A 22,351-nucleotide genomic window follows, 5' to 3' on the forward strand; every position below is an offset into this window, starting at 1 on the left:
CTCCATGGGGAGTTACAACATATGCGTCCCAAGCCCTCTGGGATGTCGTAGGGACAGCAACCTCCTGTTTAAAGAGTACCGTGGTCACTTTAGGAGAAAATTTTTATCTCTGTACTAAACATCAAAATCCTTTTGGACTCTTCCTATTTCTGATAAAATGCATCCATAATAGATTGGATTACTGTTCACTCACAGCTCTTCCTCCTCAAAAGAAACATACTTCCTTGACCTAATAATTCTGGCCTTGGCCATATGACTTAATTTGGCAAAAGGAATGTTATGTGCATCATGTGAATAGAGGCCTTAAATAAGCTTCTGTGGTTTGGCTTGGCACTTGAGCTCTAGTAGTCCACCATGAGAAAACCATGTCCCTACTAGCTGCTGCCCCTTCAACCTGGTTCCCAGAAGGAACATCTGTGACCAGATGTGAGCCCAACCCACAGCAGATTAGCTGACCAGCAGCCTAACACAGAGCCACCCAGCTGAACCCAGACTCAATCAGCCAAACCACAGTCCCCCTGCAGACCAGATAGCATTAATGCTTATTGTCTAAAGCTACTGAGTTTTGGGATAGTTTGTGATGCTGCATTATTGTAGCAGCAGCTGATCATCATTTTAATTTAGGAAAGGCTAAATTACAGGTACGAATATATGTATCTTGGCATATCTCACACTCTGATTTTTCTCTTGAACTTCATTGACTGCATGGGCATCCTGTCACTCAAAGCACACTACTTTCAATTACTTGAACAAAGATGCTGACAGGTTAAAATACAGATAACAGGTCCAGATGTCCTCGGTAAAACAAATGGCTTATTCTGACAGTAAAGTGTTTCCACTAACATCTCTCCATAACATGCAGATGTGAAAGAAAAAAACTGTTCATGGAATTCATAAAATACTACCTTTCAGAATTAAAGAAATGGCACTGTGATGGTGAAATAGTATCTTCAGAGGTGGAATCTATACAATCTCCCTCAGTACTTTTTCTCAAATAAAATACATGTTACGTTACTGCTTTCAAGACCATTCTCCTCCCCTGCCCCCATTTCTGGCAGTCTCACAACCACTAAAATGTATGCAGATTTCACAAAGCTAATGAAGAAATTTTTTAAAAGAAATCTATGGGCTCTCAGTTTGAAAAATGTACCAAACATTATTTTAAATACAACACACTTGGCCCGGCATGTGGCTCACATCTGTAATCCCAGCACTTTGGGAGGCCTAGGCGGAAGGATCACTTTAGCCCAGGAGTTTGAGACCAGCCTGGGCAACACAGGGAGACCCCATCTCTACAAAAAATATAAAAATCAGTCAGGTGTGGTGGTGCGCACCTGTAGTCCCAGATACTCAGGAGGCTGAGGTGGGAGGATTGCTTGAGCCTGAGAGGCGGAGGCTGCAGTGAGCCAAGATGGTGCCACTGCACTCCAGCCTGGGTGACAGAGTGACACTCTGTATCAAAAGAAAAAAACAAAAACAAAACAAAAACAACAACCTTATTTTTCATTCCCACTTCCAAATAGCAAACACTAAATAAATTACATTAGTCAAGTGAGTTACATTAGCCAAAAATTTTTATTTCAATACAGAACACAAAAAGTAAATAGAGCTTTTAGAATTAAAAAACAAGCAAACTAGATTTAAAGAGAACTAGAGTGCCAGTTAGGGCTTCTCAGGTCCCTAGGGGCTTTGAAGGTGGTAATGGGGCTTTGAGCTATTTGAATGTTATAAAAAAGCAGAATGGAAACTAACCATAACGAAGTCACACAACATTCCACATCATCCTTTGGGGCTGGAATTAGGTTCCCTCCGTGTGGTAACATTGGCTGACACATGGCTACACATGCAGGTCCCAGCTCCCTCTCCTATCCCACCCCCTCAAACACACCAGATACTCCGATCTCAGGCCCTTGCAGCCTCTGCCTGGAACATTCTTCCCCTAGATGCCCCAATGGCTCATTCACTCCCCTTCATCGAGCTTCACTGAACCTCATTCAGACCCCTTCTGAAATGTTTCCCTCTCAAAGAGGCCGTCCCAGACCACTTTATCTCAAACAGGCCTTTCAACCTCTCTCTCCTGACTCGCTGTATTTTTCTTCACAAGGTTATGACTGTTTGAAATTAGCTCATGTATTGTGTTTTGTCTGCTTCTTCCATGAGCATGAGGCTTTAACTGTGCAGTTCACTACTATATCCCCAGCTCCTAGACAGTGCCTGCATAGTTGGCACTCAATAAATAGTTACTAAACACATAAATTGGGTGTTTGAGATGTTGCTGCATGAAAAATAAAAAAAAAGCATTTAATTACTTATTAAATCAGCCTGTTTTGTAGACAAAATCTTTCAAGAAATAGAGCCCATGAGAAGGGAGAAGGAAAATTAACAAAAGAGGCCCTTGGTTACATATATACATATAAAAAAAAGTTGGAAACCATTTTCTTACGCAACTACTGCTATGTCAAATAAGCCTGGACCAGCTGCTTAACTGTATCAGGGCAATATATTCTATAAGACTAAAAATGGTTTCAAGTGATGTTGACAAAGACTGTTTAGGAATAAAGTATTTTAAATATTCTCTGCAATAAGTAAACAACTCATCTATTGCTGTGCAAGCTTCTAAAACAAGGCCCAGCCTGGGGTTTTCCTGAGAAGCTTCCAGTGTTTAAGTCTGTAACATTTCAAGGACTATTATTAAAGAGATGCACAGCCCCTTAAAGAGGAAGGCATGGCATTTTGTGAGTCCTATAGTCATGTTCTTGGATTTCTTCATAAAAGCCCTACAAATCTTTCGAATGATTCACCACAAACCTTTACAAACCACACATATAAAATCATCTCTTGTTTTTTCCATTGCTTGGTTGTTGCAACATGTAATAATTATGTTTTCTGCTTATATAGATTAACAAACCTCTCTAGACTCTTGAAATGCCTTCTTTCCGAAATAGAAAATTATATTTATCAAACATGGAAGTATTTTTCTAATCACATGATCTAATGTCTCAAAAACTTAAATCTGGATAAACAATACTAAATTAAGGCTGCTATATTTTCAAACAGCAAGAATTTGTGTGTGGAATGTTTTAACAGCTCATGAATTCCTACGACCACTCAGTATGACTTATACAAACACAAACCAAAACTCTACCAGGGAAATCAAATTTCACCTAATATCTCCAAGTTAAAATATTTAACAAAAAGCAGAAATGTATATGGTTATTTTGATTGTTTTTCTCCCATCATATTATGGAAATATGAAGAGGACAGGAGACTTTGAGGAGTATGTGGCATAGGGAGCATCACCATGGATGCAAAAAAAAGGTAAATCCTATCAGTGTTATAAAATGTGTGGGGGCTTCCTGATCTCCAGGCCCTTCATAGTCATGTTTCTACTTAATCCTCATAACAACACTGGGAGATAAATACTATTCCCATCCTCATTGCACAGAAGCTGAGGGCTACAGGAATTAAATAAGTTGGCCAAGGTCACGTAGCCTGTGGGATTCCAGTGGCATGCATAACCGCTTCACAGTAAAACCTCCACCCCAGCCTCCTGCAAAAGACAAGGAAGGGAAATGACCAGACAGCTTTCTTTTCTTCAGAATTCACCAGCTAGCACACTGAATATAGGTGGTGTCTCACAAAACACTGTGATATGTGCATACTATCACCCCATCTTAGAGAGGAAGAAAATGAGGCACAGGGAGGTTCTATAACTTGACAGGAGCAAAGCCAGGATCACAAGTGAGGCAAGCGAGCTGCAGGAACCTCACACTGAACCACAGCTTACTGCTATTCTCTCAACTTTTCTCGTCCAAGCACCTGCACTCACTCAAGACTTAAAATTTTCATCGACAGAATTAGCTAGTTGGCCTAGATCATCTGTAAGTTTCCTTTCCGTTTTTAAATGATAGGATGCTCAATTCACCTGCAAAAGGGTTTTTGCCACAATAAAAACACCCTGGAGAGAGTTTTTCAGTAGTCCTGCTTTTTTTCCCAGGGGAAGGAAATGGTACTGATAATAATCTTAATACACTTTTAGGATTAAGGCTTATCATTTTAGAATTTGGTATAAAAGAAAAAGTTTTAATTACAATGTTTTCATGTTAAAAAATAGTTAACTGCTTCATAAAGAACAATGGAAATTTTGAATAAAAACCACTATAAGCTACTATTCTTTTCATTTTCTGTAGTTCAGACAGCTTCTTTGCAGGAAGCAATGGTATACAAGGTTTACTTTGCACCCCGCCATTCATATGTGCTTCATTAAAGCACATGGCCTGTCATCAATGGCTCTTATTAAACACAGTGATTGGGTGGAGTGGAGCAGTTGTCTTGCACAATGTTTTTAAACCCATCTGTATTAGTTGCCAGCATTTAAAGATGAGTTTCGGCCAGGCGCAGTGGCTCACGCCTGTAATCCCAGCACTTTGGGAGGCCGAGGCGGGTGGATCATGAGGTCAGGAGATCGAGACCATCCTGGCTAACATGGTGAAACTTCGTCTCCACTAAAAATACAAAAAATTAGCCGGGCGTGGCAGCAGGCGCCTGTAGTCCCAGCTACTCGGGAGGCTGAGACAGGAAAATGGTGTGAACCCAGGCGGTGGAGCTTGCAGTGAGCTGAGATGCGCCATTGCACTCCAGCCTGGGCGACAGAGCGAGACTCCGTCTCAAAAAAAAAAAAAAAAAGATGAGTTTCACGTAAAAATCTTAATTCCTAGCTTCTCTCTCTCAAATAATAATAATAAATAAAAGCATCTGCCAACAAAGGGCCTGTACTCCAACATGGCAACACTGGGTATCGGCTGCCTTTTTAAGCAAAGCAAAGACTCTTCAGTTTGCCAGTCTCCACCACGCCCCACTGCATTGAACTTGGTTACTTCCCTCATACACTGTGTCCTGAGGCATGTGAGTTTGAGACCCTTTCACCACCACAGGTGCCCTGGTTTGAGCATTTCTACTCTAACTACATAGCTGAGACAGTAACACAGCATCAAACTTGCTGTATATTAAAGGCCTGCCTCCAGTAAAACTAAAAACTACACCCACAGAACTGAAACCCAAAATGGACACACACCTTTAAAAGTTTGATTCCTTTCTGAAACAACACAATCCTCCCAATGCTCGATATTTCATTAGTGTAACCCAATGAGTTCCCAACCTTGGCAACACATTAGAATAAACTCTGAAGGGCTAAGAACACATAGGCTCTGACTCAGAACCCGGGAAACCTTTTTTCCCCCAGCTTCACCCAAGTGATTGTGAATGGCAACCCATGTGTTAAAGTACTGGTGTAAACACTGACATACACAGTGTGACTTATAAATCAATAAGGCTGATTTTCCACAAGCCACAGATGAGAATCATTCTCATTACAAGTTATGTTAGATATACTACACTGAAGGTGCCATGATAGTTCCAGGGATTGACAAAAGACGATTCCTTTATTCTAACATCTGAAGTGAAGCGCATGTATAACTTAACGTTATACGTTAATCTCTTGATTTTTCTGTGTGATGTTTGCATATTTTAACAGCAAATATTTTGGTGTGGGCCCCTGAAAGTGCTGAAGTGGAGCCAATATATAAAAGGGAGTTTCCAATCTGGGCAGAATATTGAGACACATTAGTTTAAATCACACATCATCAACCACTTTGAGTTGATGCCAAACTCCAGATGTCTAGTGTCAGAAAGATCTTATTAAAAGATGTACTTGGCATCTCTCTAAAATCTAAACTATCTCTAAGTTACACGAGAGCTGCAAAACACCTGTGTGACACTTGCTATCAGTCCTGAAGATGAGTCATACTCCACAGTCTACCAGCCGGTGAGATTCCCAAGTAAACTGAGATGAGCTCAATGAGGAAAAGAGAGGCCTAGAAAAAGTTAACTGCGAACTGTTGAGGCCACAGCTTTCCATAAGAAGTACTTAGCGTGGGTTTACAAAGAAACTTCAAAAACCCCATTTCCTTCATGTGATGTTTGATACCTGAGGAAGCCTGGGCATAATTTCTGCTTATTTATGCCTATTACCATGGTGTTCAATTTACTTAACAGAAAACTGTACAAGTATGTCTCTACAGATTCCCCTGCTTTTGCCATTACTTTCATAATTATGCCATATATGGAAAATCAGGCAGCTAAATTAGCATTTGAGAGGCTCTCGCTAAATGAATTAGGTAAGAAAACGAGTGCTTCAATTTTAAGCCCAGATGTGCTCCTGCAGAAGCGATTTAAGGTCTGGTGCTGGAGTGACAGGACTTGATGTGTGCCTTCTCTGTGGATGGCACCAGGGAAGCATCCAGCAGTGAGGGCTCTACACATAGGCCACAAGCACTGAGGGTTTTCAGTGCTTAATTCACAGTGTTTACAGTTGGGCCCCATATGTACCGCTGGTCAAAAAAAAAATCTTTAAAATAAAGTACATGAGCTGAGTACTGGGCCATGTGCATGCAATCCCAGCTACCAGAAGGCTGAGGCAGGAGGATCGCTGGAGCCCAAAAGTTCAAGATCAGCCTGGGCAACATACCAAGACCCTGTCTGAAAAATAATAATAAAATAAAGTACCTGAACATAATTACATGATTTTAATTTTGGAAATCTGAAGTAAAAGAGAAGTTGATATGTGTGTGTGTGTGTGTGTGTGTGTGTGTGTGTGTGTGTGTGTGTGTGTGTAGAGGGTTAGGTATTGTGTTTGTCAGGAGAACCTATCCCTAAATGATCATCAGTGAGAGAGAGAAAACCAGTTAGCGTCTTTGGACAATTCAGTAATTACAACCATTTTAGAACTGCCAAATTATTGTTTTCATTGTTGTTACTGTGATGGGATGCTCATGCACCCTCCTGTCCTACCTAAGTGTTTTCTTCAGAAGCCTTGACACATTCAGAAACATTTCTACCTCAACCAGACAACCGGCATCAAAATATGTCATCAACCATCCATACTGCTCCCATCCACACTGCTCTTGGTGGAAATCCAGCCTTTCTGTATTTATTTCTGCAAGACTTTCAGGTGCGGAAGAGCCTTCAATGAAAATGCAAACATCTTGTAAAAGATCACAACTTAGGCTGTAAAGAGCAAGCACTGAGTATATGGGCACACCTGGCAGCAAAGCCGGCCCTGGCTACCCCGGGCATTTTCCTGGCTGTTCTTTGCTCTGTGTCCTGGCTTCCTCCTGCGTCACATGGGACTAACACTGCATAATGCATATTAAAGCAACTAGCCAGTAGGTACTGTGAAAGGAAAATCAATCTCAGGATCCCCCCAAATAATAAATAATAGTATTACTATCTCATACAAATAAGACTGTAAGAGCTGCCCAAGTTTGAAAAGCTCAAGTTAGTGAGATCAGGAGGATTCAAAATGCAATTCTGTATAGCTTCACAGTCCATGCTTCTCACCACCCAGGCCTCTCTCTCCTGTGTACCAAATACCCCTGGCAATTTAACAAGGAAAATCAATTTCCTTTTTAAATCAGCTTTAAAAAGAGTCTCTTTCAGATTCCCTTAATATAAACTATACTGGACTAATTGCACAATGGATATTTGTGTGAATGCCATAAACACATAAACATATAAATATACAGCCCTCATTGATGCAAACCTACAGAAATTAATTTCAAAGATGTTTTTCACTGTCCAAAGCTACCTTTGTAATTTATTTTTTTCACAGCCCAAAGTACTTCTCAATTTTTATTTTCATACCATTTCTGAAAACACGTCTTGGGGAGGAGAATAGGATGATGACAAGACCCTGAGTTTCTGGGGGAGGAAACAGTGCACAGGAGGTGACCACACAGTTCAGAGCACACCCCCGCTGGTGCAGCTGTGGGCAGGGGCTACAGGACAGAGAGGGGAAGACTCATTAAAATAATGATATTTATTGAGGTAAAAGAGGCTTTCTGTCCTGAAGAAAAATATTTCTGTTTTATACCAATATAAACAAACACTCTAGTTCATATTTCACTAAGTGTGTTATTTAACTAATATGGTAGCATATTTAACTCCAAAGTGGAAGGCAGTACTTACAGGATGGGGGTAATGTCTACTTCACAGGCTTGCTGTGAGGGCCAATGAAATACTATACAAAAATTATTTAGCACTGTCTGTGGCACATATAGTAATGATTCCCGAATTGGGAGCTCAAGGAATAGACCCAAGTTTTGTGGGCCTGCAGATTCAGACTTTTCTTATGAAAAAAAATTGAATGTTATAAAATGTTTACAAAAGTGATTATCTATTGAGATTAAGAAATCACAACAAATCACAAAATTTTACAAGCCGCAATACCAAAACATCCTAAAATCAGAATCCAGGAAAAGAACCCAGTATGTGTATTAATTAACTTCCTGACACACTGCTATAAATACTTCTTTTGGGCTGTATACTCTGATGAATCCTCATATCACAATGACTTATATTCATATCATTTTCCACAGGGCAGAAAGATGAATCAATCTCCCCTCAAGCATGGGTGATCAAAATTTATTCCTAATTATTGACAATTCAGAAAAGTTACTTTTAGCCTTATAGTTCTTTATTGGCAATGACATATACATTTTGAGGATTGTTGTCAAACCTGTAATCACATCTCTTAATTTTCTTTCACATATGAGCCATAAAAATCCAGGACATTTCAAGTTTTCTCGTGCAATGACTAACTTTAAATATTCTTTTTATCAATGATACTCATTAACCAGTTTGTTGTCAGTATTTTTGGTATCAGGCATATTCATGTCAAATGAACAAGAATCTTAAACACAGAATTCCCATTAAAAATGGTGCATTTCTAATAGTATATTTGTATTATTGAGTATATTCCTAAAAGAAGAGAATTTTCATACTGACTACACTTAGATAAGAACTGAATCCTCCACGTAGAATTTTACACATCTAACAAGTGAAAGAATTCTCCACAGACCTGGCTCCATGCACCATAAACCATCCCACAGCAGATGTCATGGTACCCGTTAACACTGCAATTCTCTCTCTGACCCTCCCCTTTGCGTAAGGACCCCAGGTAAGCTGGCACGGTGGGTGGCGATCCTATGAAGCAACTTCTACACTAGGATGGCTAGGGATAACTTGACACAGAGATGACTGTGAACTGCATAAATACATCCCACTAAACCCAAACAAAATGTGAATTCGACTTCCCCCTAGCTATATCTCAAAAGCACTTTCAAGTCCAATGTCATCAAACCCAAACAGAAATGTGACAGCAGGGAAGTCAGAATGAGAAAGAAAAACATTAAGGGATTGCTTAAAATCTTCTTCCAATTTTACCAGTTATGATCCCATGAAGGCCCAGCTACGTATACTGCTAGGGCTCCTCCAGGGCCCTGGAAAGTGCTGGGTGGGCCCTGGCAATATATTCAAAAACGGCAAGGAATGCGTTGTACAAGTCAGGGGCCCTGGGGCTGGAGCTTCATTAGCTTCACAATAAATCTGCCTCTGTGGTCCCTATTATTATTCATCATTTATCTCAGTCTGTACATGTCTGGTCTCTCCAAATAAATTTCAAATCCTTAGAGATAGGAAGTACTGTCTTAAGCACTAACATAGGAAATACTCAAAAATGTGTGGCTGTCCTCACTATCCATGGTGATCTTGAAAGAGAGAGAGGGAAAAAATGTGTAATACAAATGTATACATACACACACATAAATATATACACACATATGGATATACGTACACACAAATATGTGGTATGTGTATTAGACATATACATGTATTATTTATATATGTGTTACATATCCTACATGCCTTTGTGCCTAAAATATATATTTATTTCTATATATCAATTATATCTATAATACCAAAGAAATGGTGAATTTTTCAGTGTTATTAACCTGGTATCCAGATCATGTCCCTTCAAGGAGGTCTATCTCAGGAGAAAGTCACCATTGTAGTCTGGCAGACAATAAACAGTGCTTCCTTGGGAGGCCAGTGGGTGAGCTGGGCAAGGGACAATGGCCGTCAGGGGACTATCAGTGCTCTCTGGTGCTGGGCAGACAGTCTATTGTTAGTGACCCAAGAAGAGTCCCTCTGACTCCTGCCAAAGTTGACAGCAATTGGAAAGACTTCTCCCTTAAAGAGGATATCCACTAATCTGGTCCCTGCTTGCAGCTAGCTTTAAAAAAAAAAAAAAAGTAGGTGAAAACTACTGCAACATTCCAGTGCTTACAGCGAGGGGAAAATACAATTTTCTTTACACCAATTAAATATATTAAATGGAAGGCACTTTTAAAAAATACACACATAATAAATTTCTGACATCTATGGTTTCCTATCTTCAGATTCTAAATAAATAACATTTTTCAACTTAATACGTTAGCCAGGTCAACATGGAATAAATCTATTACCTCACCATGAAACAAAATGAGTATCTACAATCCAGCAAGTATTTCTTTGTACACAGGACACGTCTGTACTGTCAAGATCTGAAGGCAGGGGTAAGAATCGGGTAGAGAAATATAAGGGAATGTGGGGTATGTATGATTGTTGCCCTAGAAGCTAAAACTAGAAAAGGAGGATTTTTAAGGAATTCAGAAACATTGCCTCCTGTCTCTCAGACTCAGTCTACAACACCAGGCCTCTGGCTTCCAAACAGTCCCAGGGAAGCCCCTCATCAAGTGTCACCAGCCTGTGCCAGCCTTAAGGTATCCTCACTGTCATCTACGGGAAGAATTGGGTTTTCTCAAAACAGCTGTCAGTTTGTATTTCTAGAACTGTCAACGTAGGAGATATCTCCGAAATATATGAACTCTAAAGGAAACCATTTTCTGAAGAATATGTAGGTTTTTGTCAACCCAGTCAGTTACAGGCAGAGTTTTGGTGTCTGTACATTGCGGTCACATGTCAGAAAATGTGTACACTAAATGAAAACAATTAGAAGCTTGTGAAACTTATGAGACAGGATGTTCAACAGTGATGTTTTATAAAGGATGATCTGACTGTTTACAGGTGAGAAGAGGCTAATGGAAAAACCAGTGAAGAGAGAGTTTTGGAGACTGCCGTAAAGTTTCAGATTTCGGGTTCCCTGATCCTGCCTATGGGGTGTGTGGGTGTGTGGGTGTGTGTGTGTGTGTGTGTGTGTGTGTGTGTATGCACATGTATTTAAAACTTCTCCTAGCATTACACCTGGGGGCTTCTCGGGAACCCTGGGAGTAACAGGGAGATCTTGCCGCCAAGCCACAGGGCACAGGCAGAGAGCAGGGCAGGCAGCAACAAGCCTTTCATTCATTCATTTATTCATTCAGTCATTCCTTCTCCCCACAGGAAGTGTCCTCAATGGAATGCACCCACAGGCCCAAGGCACAGTGCCTCTTTCTAGTCTTGGATTTTTTCAAATAAATTCAGGCCACAAGGAAAGGCCATGTTGGAAGCCGCTGGCTTTGACACCACTTTCCCAGTCCACTGTGGCAAATGCCTCTGCCAGGGTGTAAAGTGCCTCTGGCCACACAAAAGAGAACGTGGCCAGAGGCTGCAACACCAGCACTAGACTGCTGAGGAGTCTCCTATTTTCCATTCTCAGTCCTTCCCAGGAAGAGCCTGATGATGTCATAGTTATAAAATGCCCAAAACAGCACCACTAATAGGTGGATACAACCCATGTTAATCTCGAAGGTAGACTCTGACAGTAGGATTACATATTTATTTAGCAGATACACAAATGGCAAGAAACTAGATGATGTAGACAACTTATTATTGTAGATAAACACTTCACATATATTATCTCGCTTAATCCTCACTAACCACTCCGTGAGATGGATGCTGCTACTATCCTCATTTTACAGAGGAGGCATAGTACGGTTAATTTGCCCCTGGTCATAAGGCTGACAAGTGGCAGACATGTGTGTTCAACTCCAAGCAGGCTGGATTCGCTATGCCACTGCTCAGATGACCTTCATCTCAAGTTCAGTTACTTTCTAAAGGAGGAAACACAGTCAATCGTGTGAGGGGAGGTGAGGAGGGGACTGTCACGTTCTTCACCTAATTGGCAACTGGCATAGGCTTAGCTTTGCATACCTGTCTGGAATTCAAATCTCAAATCATACACATCAGCCACGAAAGCTTAGGCAATTATAAACTGTACCTTAGTTTGCTCACCTAAAAGTGGGAGTAATAAGGGCCTATGACATATTGCACAGCTTATCTATTTAGTACACTGTGATGCTCCTTTGAGAAGATAATGCAAATATTTACTAAATCATCTTAGGAGCTAAATTCTATAGTTTTGATAGTAAGTGCCCTGATTTTTTTTCCAGAAACTTTGACCTTTATTAATTAGATGGTTTATAAATCTATACTATGAAATGAAGCACTATAGGTTTATTACCTGGGTTTTGGAGATGAGGAAACTAACAAGTAGAGACTCACAACAAGAAACCTGTTGATATTCGGGGTCAAGAACCAAGTCATAGCTAATGCAAGCCATTCTTGGTCAATGAGACTCTGCCCCTTAACTGGGCCCTTGCAGGGAAATGTTTCAATAGCAAAGCTGAGGATCCTAACATCTGAGGAAAGTTCTAAATGACCTGCTAGTCTGGTACGATCACATGAATAACTGAATTGGGTCAGATTCCTGTGTTTCTATTCAAGTGGTGCAGGCCTGCCTTGGGGCCTGTGTACTGCCTGCGCCCAGAATGTCCTCATGACTAACTCTCACACCTCCTTCGAGGTTTTGTCTCCCATATCAGCCTCTCAGCAAGGCCCACCCTGACCAATCTATTTAAAATTCTCATACTTTCTCCTCCCAACCCTCCGGACCCTGATCTAGTTTTTCTCTTTTCTGTATCACTAACCACATCCCAACATACTGTGTATCACATACTTCAATTGTTTATTGTCTGGCCCCCTATCCTAGAATATAAACTTCCTAAAGAGTGATATTTTCATTTTGTTAACCAAAAAATATCAAGTGCTCATAACTTTGCCTGGCATAAACTAGGGACTCAATATATATTATTACATAAATAAATTCAAAATGCAGAGGTACTTTTAAAAATGCACCAAATAATCAAATAAGAATGATTCAACAGTTGTGTTTCTGAGACAAAAAGCCATACGATTTCATAGCACTGGGATGCAGGGTTGTAGCAGGCATTTCATGAGCCTGGGACATGACCTTCAGTGCTAAATTTAGTGCTCCTGGTGTTTCTAAGATTCCCAGTTACCAGTTTAACTTCATCTATCTAGGATGTTCATACCAAGAATGTTTCTACAAACTCAAATATCTACTCAAAATAAGAAACAAGCAAACCTGGACCTGCTTTTCCCATCTCCATGTAACAGACTCAGACCTACGAATGAATTGATAACAAAATTGATGGAGAAGCACTTCACAGTTGCAGGGCTATGGGATTTCTCGGCAATTTAAATTTAAGTGGGGATGGGGGAGAGTTTTAGCTAGGATATTCAGTGTATACACTGAGACAGGTACTCCAGTACTGAACCAGCAGTGAAATGCAAGAAAGAAAACAGGAACACCAGTACAGCACTCTTCCAGGAGGGAAAAGAGCTAAAACAGTGGGTGGTGAAAATCACACTTCCCTTGGTTCCAAAGCCCCCAAATCCTTGTTCATTATGGGGAGAGGAAAACAGTTAAAAACAAAAGTTAAGCATACACGTATAAGATAACAGAGAGTGATTCTCAACTTAATGCACTTAATTAATCCAAACTAAACATAATACTTTTATAATGAAAAACACAGGCCTTGAAAAATCTGCCAAGCAAGAAACACACCATATTCCCATAAATATTCATTTTATCACTGTTTAAGGGTTTTTACTAGTGGCTAAAGGTAATAACCCAGATAGGCCCCCAAAATGGAATGCTCGCCTAAGCATATCTCTAATACTCACGGTTGCTAAATAACAAGACTGTTGAACAAATTAAAAGCAAAATAACACACCTCTTATTCTTTTCATGAATCTTTTTAATGTAACCACTCACCAAAAGACATGAAATCAGTAAGTCAATCATTAACGGTCTCCAAATACTTATAGATTGAATCAAAAACGATAAATACCACATTACAATACCTGTCTAGAACTTTGACTAAATGCTTTATATTTTCACCCATGTCTTTTCATCAGAAGTGTATTTATATGACACTATCTACTAATTGGGATATTTTTATTCTTCTTAAGAACAGTTCTTACTTCTTTCTGCATATAGGGCTGCCTTTGATAGTAAAGGGCCTCTCCCCAGCAGAGGTGTATAATAGTTTGAGCCTCTTCATCCTGGGAATTGCAAGTGTTTGTTCATTTTAACATTTGCTTTTCATAAAGTTTGCTGGTTCAAACTGTTTTCAACTGTGTTAGCCCTGCGACACAGTTCACCTAGGTCACTGCTATTGCTGTAAACTTAATTTTTCCACATTTTCACTATTAAAAGGACAACACTAGCCTTCTGGGAATGAGGTAGCATTACTTCAAAGCTGAGTTTTAGAAAACGTATCAAACTCTTAACCTTATTTAAAAATGTGTGCAAAATATTAAGACAATTTCTACACTTAAAAAAAAAAACCTCATGATTCACCAAGTTTTAAACCATCTCAAACTAAATCCTCAAGAAGGATAACTGTCTTTAACACATTTTAATACATATAATTTATACTGTCTTTTAACCAGCTTGTCTAAGTAGGTAGGCAATGGGGTAAAATTATTACTCAGCTTATATAAATTATAGTTTATTCTGAAATAACTGTTAGCGAGAATGGATGGGATATGCAATGACAGCCTTCTGTAAGTCAAGAGAAATTATTTATTTATATTACTTATATCATACATATTAATTTATAGCATTATTTATATTTATTTTTTACTTATTATTGGGAGTAAGGGGAAGAACTTGAACTAGTAACATTTCTACCAGAACTTCACAGTACCGGTGTTTTCGCTTTATTTTAAACTAGCCATCATGAAAAATCTGATTTAATACTTTCAAGCACTTTCAGTTATGACTATTCAATCATGATATGAATCAGCAAATTTGTTGCTCCATTAAACTGCTTTTAAGACTACCAAAACTTGCCCAGCTCTTCTGTCATACCTTTAGCAGAGGAAATGGAAGAAGCTATTACAAGGACGCCTGAAAACTTGAAAAGTTTCAAAACCTGGACAATTACTCAACAGCATCTTCCTCTGAAAGACATTTTGTAGACGTTTCCCATGATTATCTCCTATTCCGGATGGCCCATCAAATCACATTCTAAACAGGCATTCAACACTTATTACGCAGCCACTGTGTGCAGAAACAGCACTATACTAAGCAAAGGAGCATAGGGTTCTGCCTCATTTTATTCCTGCATAAATACACAGCAGTCGTGATTTATTCTCTCAACTTTGTAGAAACGTGAGCTGCATCCACATGGCTGAATCCATGGCATTCATTTGGACTTCCTGGGGGCAATTTACAGGTTCTCTGGATTAGACAGCCCCATTGGGACATCGCTCGGACCCTTCACCTTCTAGCCCACGCAGGACAACTCGCTGGCGTCGGTCACACCTTCCGCAGGTGGTTGGACCGCCTAAGCCAGATGCACCCGGCCCACCTCCCTTAGCAGGGGTTCCGAATAGAAGTGTGAAAATGTGTGCAATGACTTCTGCAAATCAGAGGACTTGTTGAAAGGTCCAGGGGTCCAGGCGTGAAGGGAAAGCAGCCACCCTGCGGGGCGCCCCCTCCCCGGCGTCTCCCGGGCCCGGGGCGCTGCGCAGGCCGCCGCCGATCCCAGGGCGCAGCCAGCGCACCTCGGGCCTAGCACCATTAGAAAGGCAAATCGCAGAGCCGGGGTGCATTTAAATGCCCGGCCATGGGCCCTGGGGGTGTCTCTCCAGCGGAAGCCGCCGCAGGGGCCTCCAGGGCGCGTCGACCCCGGGGCGCTGGGCGCGGCCCGCGGGCGCACCCAAGACCTCAGCCCGCAGCGCCGGGGCGTCCGCGCCAGGCCGGGGCAGGGGAGGGCACCCAGAGCCCCCGGGCCCGCGTCCCCGGCCCCGCCCGGGCCGCTCGGCCGCCTCCCAGGGAGAGGGCAAGCTCCCCGGCCCCCGCCCGCGGCCGCCGGCCCCGGCCCCCTCCTGACGCACCACACCTAGCAACCGGCGCTGACAGGACGCAGTGGCGGCGGCGGCGGCGGGAGGAGGAAGCGGAATGGCTGCCGCGGTGGAGCCACCCCCGCCCCCCCGCTCCACCTCCCCGCGGCTGCAGCCGCCGCCGAGCCCTGACAGCTCGAGCCGGGGCGGAAGCGCCCGGCGGCGTGCAGCGCCCGCCCCCCGCTGCCCTCAGCGCCTCGGGCTACTCCGACCACCCGGGCCAACTAACTCCGCGACCCTGCCCAGCGCCCAGCGCCCGCCGCCCGCCACCCGCCGCGCCCTCCGCCCCGCGCCCCGCGCGCCGGCACTCGGCCCCGCCGCCCCGCCGCCCCGCCGCGGCGCTCCCCGCTCCCACCACTTCGCAGCCCGCGTGCACGCCCCAGAGTCCCCCAACCGCCCACCCGCCCGCCCGCGGCACCTCGGGGCGCCCGCCCCCTCCCCCACCCGAGCCCGCTCCCCGCCCCCCGGCACCTCGCGCCCCCGCATCCCGCCACCCCCACCTCGGGGCTCGCACGCGCCCTCCCCGCCCTGCCGCCTCCCTCCCCGCCGGCCACCCCTGGCCATTCCGGGGCTCCCCGCCCGGGCAGGAGTTTCCGCGCGCCTGGCACCCCCGCCCACCCCCGGGCCATTTACCGATGTGGTTGTCCTCGATGTGCTCGATGAGGTCGGCCAGGGTGGGGAAGTGGAGTCCGCAGCCCCCGAATCGGCAGGTATTGGAGAAGAAGGAGGCGGCGGCGATGCCTGTCATGGTGCTACATCGAGAGCCCCCCTGGTGTCGGCTCTGCGAGCGCCGGGCGGGCGAGGGAGGGAGGGAGGCCGGGTGGGGTGAGGAGAGGAGGGGCTGGGGGAGGGGGAGAGAGGCGGGGTGAGGGGAGCGGCGAGGACGGGACGGAGGGAGAGGGGGCGAGAGAGATGGAAGGAGAGCGAGGAGCCACCGGGAGGCAGAGGGGAGGCGGCGGCTGCGGCGGCGGCGTCGGGAGCGGCGGGGGGAGGGCGGGGGCGGGGGCGGGGGGAGGCCGCCGCAGCTGGGAGGAGGGACCAGGGCGCGCGGCTACAGCTGTGCGGCCCCAACCTCAGCGCGCGGACCCAGGCCTCACCTGCGAGCCCTGCCACCAACTTTATCTCGCTAGGCCTGCCCTTTACGGCTTGCCATCCGTGCCATCTGTTTGGAGCCTCCTTGGTTATGTATATGACGTTCTTAATACACCCACATCGATTAATTACACCTACCTCCCTGCGAGGAGAACTCAGGGAGTTACCCTGGCCCCTCTCGGGGACATTTTTTTGTACTCAGCCACCTGTCTAGGTGTGACACATTCACAGGGGACCCAGGAAAGGTAATTGTGTGCACCTTCTTCTTTAAACCTTCTTTAGAAAAAGTCCACATTCTCCGGAGGTTTGTACTAACTAATTGATTTTAATGAAGCTTTCCCTCTAGGCCAGAAGAAAATCTTAGCTTTATTTAAATTTCAAAATAGAGTGCTTGGTTGTCAAGTGCATTTGCCTGTGTTTTACATATGTGCCACGTTTTTTATACTCCCTGCTCCTTCTAGGAAAACAAAAACTAAAATAATTTCATCACCCGAAATTACAGCACCCTACTGCACCCACTCCACCATCTCAGGTCTGGTAATTAACCCATCCTCGTTTCAGCCACTGCAGAAAGGACAGTGCACTGGTTAAGGCTAGAAGGAGCGGAAACAACTGCAAGGGACATAGTGACTCTTCATTTAAAAAGGAAGCGATTTCATCCTGTGAGCATTTAAAGCATAATGTTGACCAGGTAACCACTTAAGTTGAATTTAGTAGCTTCCCTGAAAACCAGCATTTTGCTGAGAATCAATTACTTTCTTGTCCCCACCCCCTCCTCCAGTTGCAGTCATATTTCTGCTGTAAAGTGTGTATTTTCCAGTAGCACTTTTCCAGGTGTCTAAGAAATATTACACATTATCAGGAGTTTGTGACCCAACAGTACATTTTTTTATTAATATTAATATATGCATACTGAATTTAGCTTTTTTCCTTATGGCAAATTTCACTTACCCTCTGGTGCAGATGCATGGAGAAATAGTATTCCTCCCTCCATAAACTCTATGCATCTCTATCTAGTGTTATTTCTAATAGTGGGATTGTTTGCTTTTCATGTAAGTGCTTAGAGTAAAGGCACATGTAATATGTCTGTTGCTACAGGAAGTTTTATGATCTGACCATCACCGGTGGCATTTTCTCTTCTCATCTCTTCTGTCTTGCAGCTCACAAGGTGACAAACTTGCTGAGATGAGATTCGGCTTGGGTGGGGCTGGGGCAGCTGTGTCTTGAAGTTCAGTTTGGTGCCAAGAATGGTTTCGTGGGCCCAATGAGGGTGGGGGCAGGGCCCTGGTGGGCCTGATAATGAGCCAGGGACCCAGTTGGCAGGGGACTGAGGCCAAGGCCAGACAAGGGTCTAAAGAGCAGAAGTTAGAATTCTAGATCTTGAATTAGAATTTTGGCAGCTGTGCAGTACATTCAGCTGCCCAATCGGGGAAGGCCTTCAGCTGAGAGCAGGCAGAATATCTGGCAGGCACACACCACACCAAATGACATGGAAATGCAATACAAAACTTCAGCCAAAAATGATGCCAAAACAGCCACCCTTAGAGATGAGTGTTAGGCACCCCCACTATGCAGCATCTGGGAGCCCCAAAAGCTTCGAAGAAGTAGCAGTTCTGTCCTCCAGAGGAAAAATTGTCTACGTGGAGTTATTAACTCCCAAGAGTGTGGAGAGGTGGTTCAGGCAAGAGAGTTCCGAGATGGGAAGTGCCAGAAATGTGCAGGTGAAAGATGAAGGAAGTAAGGGGCCTGGGTTTCACTAATGCATGGCTTTCTACTACCTCCTGTCAGTTTCACTATTCCTAAAATAAAACCTTGCTAGACCAAATTGAAAAAAATAGATTTTTTAAAAAATGAAGTGAGCTAAAATAACTTCCAAAGTAAATCAAGATTTTGGTTTTTAAGACAAAATTATTTTCTCTACCTTGGATAATTATTACTGTTTTGTAAGGAATCAGTTCATTTTGCCTGAAAATAATCCACCCTACTACTTCTTCATATGTGACTGAAGCTTTGTTTATGTGACGTTCTGCTCATACTACTTTTTAAAAATCTGTACACTCTAGGCATTTCCGGTCTTTATATAAGATACATGATTATGATTTCTTAGATCTGGAAGATACTCTGGCTGTCAGAACCACTGGTTTTGGAGATGTGGTAAACTGAGGCCAGGGGCATCAAGCGAGTTCTCCCAGGTGCACACAGACAGTTTTTTTCTCTGTATTCATGGTGCATTTAGAAGGCATTGATAGGCAATAGAAGGACAAATTATATATAGATAGTAACCACAGGTAAAGTTTTTTAAAAATTGCCAATAGCATGCTTACCTTTCTGTACTTATATTTTTAAAATGTTTGTTTCCAGGATATCCCTTTAGATAAAGTCAACATCTAAGCTACAAAAATATATAAAACAAACAATTCAACTTATTACATCCGAGAGAGAAGGTGATGACTGATATACCTCTGTACTGGCAAAAAACATCTGTCTGATTTGGAAAGTAAAAGTATTTGAAAGGAGAGGGAAAGTGAGGGAACTGAGAAGTCAGAATGATATGACAGTGGCTGTAGACAAGAAGCATTCTCTGGGTTTAAGAGCCTTTTCTTGAAAACCATCTGTCTCTCCCCAGAGCCCAGTGCCTCCCAATGTATAGGCACAAAGTATGGATGTGCAGTGGCCCCATAATATGGTACTTAGCATTACAAATGGTTTGAGATCGCATAACAGTCTCCCCAAATCCAGCATGTCCAGTGCCCTCGAGATGGGGCAGCTGCCGGAAGGTGTGAATCCACTGGTCTAATGGAGCCAACTGAAGACACTGAGGATCCTGCTTCATACAGCTGTCTGTCCTCCACATACAGGAATTGGTTTATTTTGGCATACACTGATAATCAAAACCGTGCACTTCCTGTGTCCTGTGTGGACATCTGTTAATGATGCAAGAGGATCTATATGAACATTAGATTCTATCTTGAATCTAACTCTATAGTGCCTTCAACTGTAGCTTTCTCTGGCTTTTTAGATTGTTTTCCAGGTCCCTCTTGAAGTGCTTTTCAGGTTTACTAGATATTTCTTCTATTGTCACCACTGTGTCGAAGGAGCAGATCATGAACCTCGGTCTTCTTCAGCTCATGCAAGTCTGTGGACGCTTATAATGTCTGATGTTCCCTGGCTCTTGAATGCTAAGGCTGCCACTTCCACCAACAGCAACGTTGGGCTCAAAGGGATGCCTTCTTTTTAGGCTCCATCTTCTTCTAAGGAGGATGATTTCTATTCCAGGTTTTATTGTTTAATATTTATTTTTCTGTATTTATTTTATTCCAGCTCAGAAATGAATCAGCTTTATCTGCTCTCTGGTGATTAATTCTCATTTTGTCCCTCAGTCTCATTTTGCCTAGGATTAAGAGATAGCCTTAGAATGAGTAATGGGGGTATTCTTATTAGTTGCCACCAGTGACCTCATGAGTGTTAGCCCCTAGCTCTCCACCTGGCCGCTCCTGCCTACTGACTGTATACATAGTTTTGGCATTTATTTCCAGTTCCTTGAAGGACTTTTCCAGAACTAAAGTAGTAAAACACCCACCCAATCACTGCAGTTCTAATTGAGCATCCTGGGTCCATTCCCCTACGTTATGTGCCACACTACTACCCAGATGATAACTCCAAACCCAAATCCGATGGGAGCCACTGCTGCTCAGGCCACCCCAACCTGAGATTTAGAATAATGTTAACAGAATCAGCTAAGCAATTACTGTTTCATTTTTGCCTTTAACCTATCTTGATTGAACATCTATGCAAAGCTCCTGTTACACAACTCCAGAAGGCTCTATTTATATAGGCAACTGCATGAACAGTGACCCTGGGATCTGTGCAGCCTTGCAGTCCTGTTCCACTGTGCAAGATATGAGGGATACAATTTGAATAAGACAAGCCCAGTCTCTCCTCACATGGGAGAGCACTAGGTGCTTTGCAAAGTCCTCCTCAATCTATTCTAAGGGCCTGCTAGGGGTGGCTTGGTTGGACTCCGTGTACTACCCTCTTGGCTGCTCTGGTATCTATTATTTCCCTTCTTTCCAGCTTTGGCTCACTCAGATGATAACTTCAGTTGCTGTTGACTGTAATTGAGCCACTAAGGCCACTAATGCTTGTAAAAGACCGCACAGCCTTTTTTGCCCAAAGATGTGTTTTTAGGCGTCACTGATTCTCACCCAGCAATGCACAGTCTTGAGGATTTCTATAACTTCAAAGGCTACTAGCACCTTTTTTGTTCTAGCTTTTTGAGGTTTTACCAGCTCACACTATTGCAGTCCGTTTCCTCTGGACTCAGACAAGTATCACTGGAGATTGGACTAGAAGATCAAATTGGGAATACTGCATGATCTCATCTCCCCTGCTAGAATGTCTTAGTGGTAACTTTCACTACCAGAATAGGCTTCCTGCTTTTCAGTGACCAAAATTGATCCCAGCCTTACCTCCTACAGTTTCCACACATGTATTGACAGTTCAAGATGTACCAAATCATTTTAGTTTTCTTTCTTCTTCTTCTTTTTTTTAAGATAAGATCTCACTCTGTTGCCCAGGCTGGAGTACAGTGGCACGATCACGGCTCACTGCAGCCTCGACCTCCTGGAGTCAAGCGATCCTCCCATTTCAGCTTCCTGGGTAGCTGGGATTACAGGTGCACGCCACCATGCCCAGCTAATTTTTTGTATTTTTTTTATAGAGATGGAGTTTTGCCATTTGCCCAGGCTGGACTCGAAGTCCTGGGCTCAACCACCTTGGCCTCCCAAAGTGCTGGGATTACAGGTGTGAGCCACTGCATGCTGTCATTTAGTTTTCAAAATGCGCTCACTTGTTCAACAAAAACCACCTTGCCTTTCTTTGCAAATATTGTGTAGCCTGTCTGGAACATTCTTTTTCCCTCTTCCCTATTCCCTCCCCCAAATACACTGCAGCAACTCAGCATGTCATCTCCTCCAGGAAGCCTTCCCTGTAACTCCCTCCTCTTCCTTCCCTGCTGAGCTGGATGCCTGTCATCTGTGTTCTAGCCAAATTCCCTCTGCATCAGATTCTGACTGCTGGCTTACTGGTCTTCCATCTCCTGTGTACCAGTAGTTCTCAAACCTTTTGCTCAAGAATCCACTTGAAGCTTGATCTCATTAATATTTCT

The 22,351-nt window shown here is 43.3% G+C and overlaps 1 protein-coding gene across 1 annotated transcript in view; it reads right to left on the reverse strand.

Annotated features, from left to right (window-relative positions):
* The window catches only part of JAZF1 (JAZF zinc finger 1), a 350,631-nt gene extending 333,492 nt beyond the window's left edge, over window positions 1-17,139 (reverse strand). Inside the window, exon 1 of the mRNA XM_001163921.4 lies at window positions 16,726-17,139. Coding sequence (XP_001163921.1) covers window positions 16,726-16,840 — 115 coding nt within the window. The 5' untranslated portion in view covers window positions 16,841-17,139. The remainder of the gene's footprint in view (window positions 1-16,725) is intronic.
* Between the last annotated feature and the right edge of the window lie 5,212 nt (window positions 17,140-22,351).

This window comes from Pan troglodytes, chromosome 6 (genome assembly GCF_028858775.2).
Source record: "Pan troglodytes isolate AG18354 chromosome 6, NHGRI_mPanTro3-v2.0_pri, whole genome shotgun sequence".
Lineage (NCBI taxonomy): Eukaryota > Metazoa > Chordata > Mammalia > Primates > Hominidae > Pan > Pan troglodytes.